The following is a 12100-nucleotide window of genomic DNA, read 5'->3' on the forward strand; positions in this document are numbered from 1 at the left end:
ACTGCAGTAGTTCAGTGTAATATTTGTTGTGGTGCAAATTTGCATCAGCTGGTCGTTGAAACTTTTCACCTGACGAGGAACTTTTCCCTAGGCCAGGGGAGTTCAAGAGTAGGGGGTATATTTTTAAGGTGAGAGGAGAAAGATTTGAAAAGGACACAGCTTTTTTTTCACAGACTCTGTGGTTTGGGTGTGGAAGGTACACTTACAATGTTCAAAAAACATGTGAATAGGTACACGAATAGGAAAGGTTTGGAGGAAATTGGGACAAGTGCAGGCAGGTGGGACTAGTTTAGTTTGGGAACTTGGTTGGCCTGGTCTCTTATCTACTTGTGTGTCTATGTGATTTGTAGGGTGGCATCATGGCTCGGTGGTCAGCACTACTGCCTTACAGCACCAGGAACCTGGGTTCAATTCCACCCCTAGGCAACTGTCTGGGTGGAGTTTGCACATTCTACCTGTCTTTGCATAGGTCTCTGCTGACTGCTCTGGTTTCCTCCCACAGTTGAAACATGTGCAGGTTGGGTGGATTGGCCATGCTAAATTTCCTATAGTGCCCAAAGATGTATAGGTTAGGTGCATTAGCCAGGGAAAGGTGGAGTTTTAGGGGAAAGGGGAGGGAGATAGGTCTGGGACGGCACCGCGTGGAGCTGGAGGAACTCAGTAGGCCAGGCAACATCGGAGGAGCAGGAAAGCTGATGTTTTGAGTTGCGATCCTTCTTCATTTCTGAAGAAGGGTCCTGACCCTGGGATGGGATGCTCTTGGGAGGCTTGGTGTTGACATGTTGGGCGAAATGGCCTATTTCGACAGTGCACTGATTCTGTGAGGGATAATGGTTACTGCAGATGCTGGAGAATCCGAGATAACAAAGTGTGGAGCTGGATGAACACAGCAGACCAAGCAGCATCTTAGGAGCACAAAAGCTGACGTTTCGGGCCTAGACCCTTCGTCAGAAATGGGGGAGGGGAAAAGGTTCTGAAATAAATAGGGAGAGGCGGATCGGAGATGGAGAGGAGAAGATCGGTGAAGAGGAGACAGACCAGTTGAAGGGGCGGGGATGGAGCCTGTCGAGGTGCGTATAGTTGGGGAGGGGATAGGTCAGTCCGGGGAGGACGGACACTTATTCTGTGTCTAGTTGGATCGAGGGGTGTGGTTCCATGCTGTATCGCCCCACCAGAGCGGCTGGTCCGTAAGAAGTGCAACTACGACAAGGCAATCTCTTCCCGTACCCATTCAAAACTGCAGTGTGGGTTGCAACTACCAGATGGTGAACGGTCCAGCGGGGAAGTTGGTGACTTTGTGCAGTGTTTGTGGAGGCGGCTAGTCGGCGCTGTTGGGTCTTTGCCGGAGTCCCGGGACTCCGGCAATCAATCGTCCCGTCATTTACAGGAGGCGGACGATGGGCTTAGCAGCGGTCACGGTCAGCGCAGTGCCGCAGCACGTTCTGCAGCATGTAGTCGGGTAAGCTCATCGCAGCGAGGGGAGAGAGAAAGAAAAGGGTTACTTACGTGAGCTTGGACTTTAACCCGGTGCTGAGGCCTGAAGGACCTTTCCAGTACTCCCATCCCAGTCCAGAGCCCTCGTGACCAGGTCTCCGGGGTGTTAAGAGCCTCATCTGAAACATTAAACACAGAACAGGAACTCCTGGAACTTTTGTTTTTGCTAAAATTCAGTTGCCGAGCATTTGTAAGACCATCTTTTTTCACTGCTCCTTCCCATGTTCTGTTTAAGAGCAAAGCGCAGAGGCAGTGGGCCGGGATCACATTTGTGGAGTTTGAGTAGAGTGTATGTACCGGAAATAAACATGGTATCAATTAATATAGATAATTAATTGATATTATTCGTGTCGTACAGACTGAAGAACAAGAGGAGGCCAGTCAGACCTTGGAATCTTTTAGCCAATGTTGAATTATGATTGAAAGTTTTCTTTTACAATTCCTACATGCCCACTGATCTTTTTTGTTGTTGGAATCTTATCAGTATTTTGTTGCATATCCGTTCCTGTATGCCTTGACATTTTCATTTCAAAAATATACTTTAATCATAAAATCATCTGTTTAAGTGCATACAAATGTTCTAAATCATATCTGCATTGTTTTTGCATAGAAAAAAATATCGTTGGAGATAATGAGAACTGCAGATGCTGGAGAATTCGAGATAACAAATTGTGGAGCTGGATGAACATCTTAGAGCATCTTAGGAGCAGAAAAGCTGACGTTTTGGGCCTAGACCCTTCTTTGACATTTCTCAGAGCTTTTCTACTGTTGCAAAAAACAAATGCATTTTCTGCTTCTGCAGGAAACTATAGAGTCATAGTTATATAGCACAAAAACAGGTCCTTTGGTCCAACTGTTCCATGTCAAACATAATCCCAAACTAACTTAGTCCCACCTGCCTGTTCCTGGCCCATATCCCTCCAAACCTGTCCTATTCATGTATCTATCCAAATGGATTTTTAATGTTGTAATTGTACCTACATCCACCACTTCATGAGGAAGTTCATCCTACACGTGAGCCTCCGTCTGCGTAAAGCATTTGCCCCTCATGTCTTTTTAAAATTTGTCTTCTCACCTTAAAAATGTGTCCCCTTGTCTTGAAATTCCCCAACCTAGGGAAAAGACACCTACCATTAACTCTATCTTTACCTCTCATACTCGGCAACATTCTGCTAAATCTCTTCTGAACTCTCTCCAGCTTGATAATGTTCTCAGGGGACTCCTGCACTGCTTGTGTATGCTTCTGGATAGCCTGATGGACACCCAGTCCCTCTCTCTTTGCATAGTCTGAAACTGCAGGATGACTACCTGTATACACACGCTGTCTTCAAAGTTGTTAACCTCACAAATGTGCGACAGTGACAAAGCCTGAGGCATGAGCTGCTTCAGATGTTAACATTTCTTGCACTTCTTATAATCCAGGACACAGGAAATGACCTCCAGAGATTGCAGTTGACCTGCCTTTCCTTTACATGTTATATAATAAACTTCCAAATTTGGGAACAAAAACATGCCTATCTCAATCTTGAAAGCTCCACTTGTCTTTGGATCCAAAAACTTTTGGAACAGAGCGTGCCAGATTCCCTACTACTTGTCACGTGAAGAAATAACAATATTTTGTCTTTGTGGTAACTGCTTGCCTCAGCTACAACCTCTGGCTGAATGTTGATCCAGAAAGAATAGAGCAGCGGTGGATGGATAAGGTTGAAAAATGGACATTTTGATGTCTTTTGGTCTTCTCTGTCAAACAAGATTGTTTCTGCTTGTACAGACCTGGGCTTTGTCATTGTTAACCCTACTTCTCCCACCCAGTAGAATGCTATTGGAGTTAGTGGGGCTGACAGATTGCACCATTTTCTGAACTGTTGGTTCAATTTTAGGCTCCTGTGCTGGATTGAATGTAACATTTAACTCTTTTGCATAGGAGGAATCATTTAGCAAGGAAATTAATGGGACTGGCAGCAACTTACGTGAGCAGTGCTCAAGATTCTGGCCTTTCGTACCAAGCAGCAGTGTGCACTGAGCTGAAGAAACCATTAGTGCTCCAGAAGCTGCCTTCACTTCCACTCAAACCCACTGAGGTAAGTTGCTTTGGTCAGATAAATGTAAAGTACTTTAAATAGCTGTTAACTGTCAGTCTGATGTAGATTCAGAACGTTGTCATCAGTGAGATTTGTCAATATATTTAGTGCTGTTGAGCTAGGCTGCAAAATTAACCTGATTAATGAAACAAAATAACATTAAAGCTGCTGCGTACCTTATTTATTTGTTATAATGTTTTGACTGATCTGGGGGAACTGCTTGCTGAGACTGATGAACCAAGTGGTTATGAGAGGCCAGTTAACGGTACTTGACTGGGGTGGGGGGTGGTTGACCTATCTGGAGAGGAGACGCCATGGGGTAAAATAAATGTTTGACCTGGACAAGAGATATGGTGACACAAGAGACGAATATCTGAAGACTTCATACCGAGCGGTGTGCTAAAGCCCTTCCGCTGTGATGATGTCAGACAGACTTGGTGGGAGAACTGCTTAGGATTTCGAAGAATCACTTGGCCCTTGTAACAATGTCTTATCATACAATTATAACTTGTACATAGTTGTCAAAATACAATAACTATATTTTGTTTAAGACAAGGGCCTCTTTTTGGATATGCAAGTAGTTTTCCTCTACCACAATAGACCAAATCGGCCATGTAGGTCCCAACTATAAAAGAGGAGGGGGTCATTAAACTTGCCTCCTGATGAGCAAGAGTGCAGACAGCCTCATCCAACATGGTGAGCAGTGGTGAGGTTAGTATTTAGCTGCAGCAGCAATGGAGGTCTAAAGATATCTTCAAACACAACTTGAAAATCTTGCTCATGTAGACAGTCAGCAAGAGAGGGAGTGGAATATTCAAGAACCCAACAAAGGAGAAATTAGTGGCAGGATTCAACATGCTACAGTCAATGGTAAAAGCATTTTAGACCCTGTTAGAGATGCACTGCAGCAGGAGTGTTAGGAGCTCTTGGGAAAAGGAAGTGTGATTACTCCAATGCAGGTACAGTTCTGAGTTTGAGGTACAGCCAGAGAGGTGAACGATATTCAAGTTGGGTGGGTAAAGTTAAAATCCTGGGTGGGCAAGGGAAAATTTTCTAAAAACTGGCATAGAGTTATGAAGCTAGAAGCACTTAACTGCTCAGATCAATTATTGCTGCTGTAGTAAGCGGGCACCAGAAGGCATGTGTACAGTAAGGGAAGTCATGCGCCACTGAAGCAATTCAAAAAGTGATAACCCAACAAAGCCTAAAGTGACGTTACAAAAGGGTCAGAGGGAAGAATTAGTATTAGGGCTGAAGACATCACAAATCAGCCAGAAAACGTTATGATTAAAATGAAGAATGGTTATGAAGTTGGAAGTGGAGTTCGTTCAGTCAAGCCTTTAGGGAAATGGGAATCATTTATTTGCCCATTGTTTGCGGGATTTATCCAGAGTAGCTGCAGAAGATGTGGGATCCTCTATTTTACCCATGGAAAACGGGAATACTCCACTTACACCCAAAAAAAATAGGAAAACCCTCCAGCAACAGCATAAAGCAGCAGCATTGCTGTTAGTGTAAATTTGGAAGACTTTAAAGGAAGAAAGATCAATAATCACGCTCATAAGATACGGCTTCATAAACAATATAGAAGGAAGAGACAAAAATAGAAATTGCCAGAAAAGTTCAACAAGTCTGGCAGCATCTGTGGAGAAAAATCAGAGTTAATGTTTCGGGTGGAGTGACCCTTCCTCAGAACTGATGGGAGCTCGGAAAACATTGGCTTTTATGCAAAAGATAGGGTGGAGAAAGGGGTAAGGTATAAACAATAAGTGGGGATGGAGCCCGAAGAGAGAGACAATCAGTTGAACAGATAAAGATGTGGGTAACGATCTGGCTCGGAGGGTGAACGGCTATTAATGGTGACTGTTAGTGGCTAACAATAGGTTGTGTGTAATCATAAAGTTTGTGATAACAAAGGTTGGTGTGTAGAGATTGGGATAAGGACATGGTAGAGCTCAAGGCCTGAAGTTATTGAACTCGAAATTGAGTCTGGAAGGCTGCAGGGTCTCCAAGCAGAAAATGAGATGGTGTTCTTCCAGCTTGCATTGAGCTTCACGGGAGCACTGCAGCAAGCCAGAGGCAGAGATGTTGTCCAGGGAACAGGGTGGTGTCTTGAAGTGGCAGGCAACCAGAGGTTCAGGGTCTTTTTTGCGAATGGAATGCAAGGGTTCTGCAAAGCAGTCACCCAGTCTATACTTTGTTTCTCCAATGTAGTGGAAACTGTATTGTGAGCAATGAATGCAGTAGACTAGTTTGTGTGAAGTGCAAGTAAGCTGCTGCTTCACCTGGAAGGTTTGTTTGGGCCCTGGGAGACTGAGGAGGGAGGAAGTAAACAGACAGTAAACCTACTCACCACTATCAAAGACTTTCACCATCCAGTGTCACAGTTGTAATGTAGGAAACACAACACAATTTGTACGTAGCAAGATACCATAAGCAGCAACACTATTATGACTTCAATAATCTATTAAACCTACTGAGAGGGCAAATGGACTTCAGTTTCATAGACAGTGTTTCTGACAGTGCAACACTCCTTCAATTATTTACTGGTCAAGTCATGAAATGGGACTTGAACCAAAAACCTTGTGACTTAGAGACAAGAGCATGTTTCCAGTTAAGACATGGCTGACATTGAGTGAACTGACTCTAAACCTTTGGTGGCATTTCACTTGAGGTAGCAGAAGTTACTGCTAATGACCCGGATGCCAGTGGAATGGTAGGTGAGGACAAGGGGGACCATATCACCGTTGTGGGAGGGAAGAGAAGGATGAGGGCAGAAGTGGGGGAGATGGACTGGACCCAGTTGAGGACTGTCAACAACGGTGCTGGGGAATCCTCGGTTGAGGGGAATGGTGGAAATTTCAGAAGCTGTCTTGTCAAAGTTGCCATCATCGGAACAAATGTGATGGAGATGGAGGAACCGAGAGTGGAATGGAATCTTTACAGGAAGCAGGGTGTCAGGATGTGCAGTCCAGATAATTGTCAGTGGGCTTATATGGGATATTGGTGGCCAGTTTATCCCCAGAAATGGAAACAGATGTCGAGGAAGGGAAGGGAAGATTCAGAGATGGAAAAGATAAAGGTGGGAGCAGGATGGAAATTGGAAGTGAAATCAATAAACTTTTCCAATTCCAAATGAGAGAGGGGGCCAGCACCAATGATATCATCGATACACCAAGGAAAGAGTTGTATTCCAGAACAAGACTGGACCAAGGAATGTTCTACGTACCCCACAAAGAGACAAGTGTAACTGGGGCCCATGCGAATACCCACAGCATCCCCGGCCCCGCCGCGCCGCCGAACTGAAGAAAGTGAGAGGAATTAAAAGGAAAGTTGTTCAGGATGGGGACAAGCTCATCCAGGCAGGGGAAACAGGTGACGGTTCAGGCCTTTGTTCCAGGGAGAAGCTGAGAGCCCTGAGGCCATCCTGGTGGAGGATAGAGGTGTAAAGAGATTGCACGTGTGCGGTAAAGAGGAGACGGCTGGAGCCCGCAAACTGGAAATTCTGAAACCGGTGTAAAATGTCAGAGCTTTGCGGATGTGCAAGGAAGATCTAGGCATATAAGATCGTTGCTTAAGGCACGCATCAGTATTAATGCTTTCAGGTCGTTACATCTTTGTGCATGAGTGTTGATTCTGTTTGACTGAAAATGCCCTGCTTTTTGACATTAGGTGCGTGTGGATGTTCATTACTGCGGTGTGAACTTTGCTGATTTTCTGATATGTCGGGGCCTGTATCAGGAGCAGCCTCCAATGCCCTTCACTCCAGGTAAAGCCAGGCTTGGTCTTATTAGAATAACAGATGTTACCTCTTTGTTTGGATCTTGAGTTCAAAAGTTTAATACCATTTTGATTTTTACCCGGGTGCTTCCTGAGCCTGCCCATGAAGCAAACCTAAAGCCCGTATGAGGTTTATGGTAAGAAAATGCTTGAATTTTTCTTTGCATGAATTTCGCAAAGAAAGCAACACTTAATATTTATATAGTGCCATTAAAGTAGCAATACTGCCATGACGCTTCACAAAGTGGTTATCAAATAAAAGGCCACTGTTGAGATAACAGGGCGTGATCAAAAGCTTGGTCAAAGTAGGTTTTTTTAAAGAAGTTTCTGAAAGGAGAAGAGTGAGGTAGAAAAGCAAGAGAATTTTTAAAAATAAAGTTCATGGTATATAGAGGTCGCCTCCAAGGCCTACATTTGTTGTCCGCTCCAATTGCACTGAATAACCTGCTGGTCCATTTCAAGGATCAATGAAGTCAACCACTTTGCTGTTAATCTGGAGTCACGGTAGCAGATTTCCTTCTTGAAAGAAATGATATTAATGAGCTAGATGGGTTTTTAACACAAAATGATGATTGATGCAACCAGCTTTCAATTTCAAATTTATTTGCTGTATTTAATTCCCACCAGTTGCTGTAATGGGATTTGAGTTGGTGTCCCAGAACGTTTGTCTGGACCCCGTGGATTCCTAGTCTAGTGCTGTTCCCACTCTGCCACAATCTCTACCCTCTGTGGTTCCAGCGCTTAGGATATAGACAGCTGACGTCATGGCCACCAGTGGAATAGTGATCACCTTAGGGCACACACAAGAGGCAGAACTGAAGGAGTGCGGATATCTGTACGAAGGAAGGCTAGAAGAGAGTGCAGTGATGGGGAGGGTTATGACCCCAGAGGAATGTAATGGAGCAGAGATAAGGGCTGCATTTTCAGACAACGATCAGGATGAGGGAGATAAATTATCCTAAATGGGATTGAAGGTGTCAGAAGTGGAGATGATCAGAGGATGAATTGTCGAAGTGTGGGGATGAGTGGAAATCCTATTGGAAGTCAGTTGGGATTTTAAGGTCTTAGCGTAAATTTGTAGCTCAGCTTGTGGATGCAGTTAGGTGGGCTTAGAAATTGGGAGAAAATATTTGCTAAATGTGGGAGGGATGTAATGGAGTTGGAGAAGGTAGTGGGGTCAGGAGGGGTGTAAGGGGTTTAGAAAGTAAAGGCTTGCAAGGGATATAGTAGGGCTGGGGAATAAAGTGGTTGGGAGGGTGTATAGGGTTTGGGGTAATGGGGTTGGGAGGGGTATAATAAGTTTCGGGGATAACGAGGTTGGAAAGGGTGATGGGGTTGGGAGTGGAGAATGAAACCAGGTAACGGCCGGATACGGTCTTTTCTATGATTCATAAGTAAGACCACAGGAGAATAAATAATTTCTTTTACACTTTAACAGACCTACTCACCACTATCAAAGACTTTGACGATCCAATGTCACAGTTGTAATGTAGGAAACACAACACAATTTGTACATAGCAAGATATCATAAGCAGCAACACGATTATGACTTGAATAATCTATTAAACCTACTGAGAGGGCAGATGGACTTCAGTTTAATATGTTATCTGAAAGACAGAGTTTCTGATAGTGCAATACTCCTTCAATTATTTACTGGTCAAGTCGTGAAATGGGACTTGAACTAATAACCTTGTGACTTAGAGACAAGAGCATGTTTCCAGTTGAGACATGGCTGACATTGAGTGAACTGAGTCGAGAAAGAAAGTATAATGAGTTAAGATGGAAGGTGAAGTCGCTAAGGATGGGAAGTCACTTGGTGCAGAGACCAAGGAAGGGAGCAGCAATGATATCTCTGAGACACTTGGCATGGTATTTGGGTGGGCAGTAAAGGACCATGATTTTCAATGAGTGGTGAGAGGCATTGAACAAACTGAGATGCTCAGTGGGGTGAAGGGGCCAGTTGAATCTGTAATTTGTTGATAGCCGGACTGTCACCTTGATGGTCTGGGTCCAGGGAAGCACGAGAAGGTGGAGCCAGATGGGGAGACTTCATTTCTGGGAAAGGTTTCTGTCAAGACCACAACTTGGTTAGAAATAATAGAGTAGAATAGTAATTTATTGTCACTCGTATTTTTACAAAGAAGTACAGTGAAAAGTTGCCATCCTGTGGCACCTACATTAATAACAGGAATGAATTAAGACAAAGTCCATCTTTGTTCAATTCATGGCTCATGGGTTCCCAAGGTCGCAGGAAAGACAGGAACTACATTCTCCACTGCTTCGGAAAGCCAACATTGAAGTCACTGAACTTTGGGTCGGTGGAAGTCCAGGCTGGATCGCCTTGCTGCCAAAGACACTGCTGACGCCACTTAAGGACCCACCTCGACCCTGAAATGACTGAAGAAAGTGAAGGGATCTGGACTGTGCTTGTTTCGTTCCACCTTGGCTGAATTTGGCTGCTTCTCAGAAACTGGCTGCTCATCTGGTGTCCCTTTGGCCATGGCTCAGAATAAAAATGGTGGAATGACGTCAGTGTTTCTTTTCTCCCCCACAGCCCAACTGACCAAGTTGGAAGTGGGATGGAAGAAAGGGGCAAGATTTAACTCCCTAACAGGAGCGGTCGGAGAAACTCAAGCTGGTTAAGTTTGAAAGGAAGTGAATAAGCGGGGATGAACTTGTGCACAATATGCGCAGTTTTGAAAATATAACCGGGATAACCTCCTCAAAATATTTTGGGGGAGTAGGACAAAATTGTTGAAAGTTTAGGACAAATTTTAAAAACACTTAATTCACAGTGTGAACACATTGAAAGATCTTCTCTCATCTGGGGGAGATGCTCTCGTTCTTATTCAAGAGTCTGTCAGATAATTTGATGAGGATCCTGGCGATGTTGGAATTATAGTTTTTTTTTGGCTGAGCGGATGTGCTGGAATGGCCCAACCCCATTTTTATCTAGTGTATGAATGGCAGAGAATCAAAAGAATAAAAAGCAAGACTACTGTGATTATTAGATTAAAATCGAACTCTCAGGATGAGTTGCTTCACCAGATTAAACACTCTTGTTTTTAAACAGGAATGGAGTTCACCGGGTCTGTGCTGGAGGTTGGCCCCAACGTCACAGCGATTTGCAAGGTAAGCGTTTAATGGTGTCCTCTGAGGCTTTGTGTTTCTCTAACATACTTGCTGGCACTATGTGCCCTGTGTGGTTTGGTACTGAGCTGGCGTGAGGTTCCAGATTTGCTTCCTGGCATTTACTTATTTGGTGTGATTTTTACAGAGTCTACAGTTCATCTTGGAGACCCCAGACTAGGGTGAGAAGTGGCTGAGAATTGATGGAATTATCCAGGGCTCCTGTTTCGAAATACAGTCTGATTGATCTCTGATGGACAATGTGCACTTTTGAAAGTACTTATAAACAGGACATGATCTTAGATGCAGTACATTTCACATCTAACAGATAATAGCACATTTTGAGTGGATTGGCACTGTCAGCAAAAAAGGTTACCTCGTAGTACAATAGGATCTTGATCAGATGGGCCAGTGAGCTGATGAGTGGAAGATGGAGTTTAATTTAGATAAATGTGAGTTGCTGCATTTTGGAAAGGCAAATCAGGGCAGGACTTACACACTTAATGGTAAGGTCCTGGGGAGTGTTGTTGAACAACGAGACCTTGGAGTACAGGTTCAGAGTTCCTCGAAAGTGGAGTCGCAGGTAGATAGGAAAGTGAAGAAGGCAATTAGTATGCTTGCCTTTGCTGGTCAGTGCATTGAGTACTGGAGTTGGGAGTTCATGTTGCAGCTGTACAGGACATTGGTTAGGCAACTTTTAGAGTACTGTGGTGTGCAATTCTGGCTTCCCTTCTATGGGAAGGATGTTATGAAACTTGAAAGGGTTCAGAAAAGATTTACAAGGATGTTGCCAGGGTTGGAGGGTTTGAGTTTTCGGGAGAGGCTAAATAGGCTGGGGCTATTTTCCCTGGAGTGTCGGAGGCCGAGGGGTGACCTCATAGAGGTTTATAAAATCAAGGCATCGATGTGGTAAATAGACAAGGTCTTTTCCCTGGGGTGGAGGAGTGCAGAACAAGAGGGCATAGTTTAAGGTGAGAAGGGAAAGATTTAAAAAGGACTTGAGGGGCAACTTTTTCACGCAGAGGATGTATGGAATGAGCTGCCAGACGAAGTGGTGGAGGCTGGTACAGTGACACATTTAAAAGGCATCTGGATAGGTATGTAAATGGGAATAGTTTAGAGGGATATGGACCAAAAGTTGGCAAATGGGACTAGATTAATTTAGGATATCTAGTGAGCAGGGGCAATTTGGACCAAAGTGTCTGTTTCTGTGCTGTGCATCTCTATGACTGTATCTGTGGAACTAGTCCCAAGTGACAGTCTATGCTTTCAGGCCTGGAGAGGAAAGGTTGAGGAAGGGAAGTCTGTGTCTGAGAGGGGTCAGACAGGAAAGTTGAATTGGCACCACAACCAGATCATCTATCAATTATTGGAACATGCTGAAAGGACTGATTGACCTATTTCTGCTTCTAAATCTTATGAATTTTCACAAACATTTCATTTTCGATGCTTTTTCAAACTAGATTGGGCATACTGAGGCCTCTGCATTGTTTCCCACTTCATGTTTGATAAGTGATATTTTATTCAAGATTACTATTAATTATATTGTTAAACAGAGATGGTTTGTCACAGCAATGCTACTCCTGTAATTTAGTTTTAACACTTGGAAAATATTC

The 12100-nt window shown here is 44.0% G+C and overlaps 1 protein-coding gene across 4 annotated transcripts in view; it reads left to right on the forward strand.

Annotated features, from left to right (window-relative positions):
* The first annotated feature begins 1129 nt into the window (after positions 1–1129).
* LOC125456542 (quinone oxidoreductase-like protein 2) overlaps positions 1130–12100 on the forward strand; it is a 37326-nt gene continuing 26355 nt past the window's right edge. For 2 of the 4 annotated variants that reach the window (XM_059647729.1, XM_059647730.1), the window contains exons 1-4: positions 1671–1783; positions 3419–3575; positions 7248–7344; positions 10429–10487. In XM_059647729.1, the coding sequence (XP_059503712.1) occupies positions 1716–1783; positions 3419–3575; positions 7248–7344; positions 10429–10487 (381 nt within the window). In that variant the 5' untranslated portion in view covers positions 1671–1715. The other 2 variants (XM_048539748.2, XM_048539750.1) reach the window with 2 other exon arrangements.

The sequence above is a fragment of the Stegostoma tigrinum genome, chromosome 8 (assembly GCF_030684315.1).
Source record: "Stegostoma tigrinum isolate sSteTig4 chromosome 8, sSteTig4.hap1, whole genome shotgun sequence".
NCBI lineage: Eukaryota > Metazoa > Chordata > Chondrichthyes > Orectolobiformes > Stegostomatidae > Stegostoma > Stegostoma tigrinum.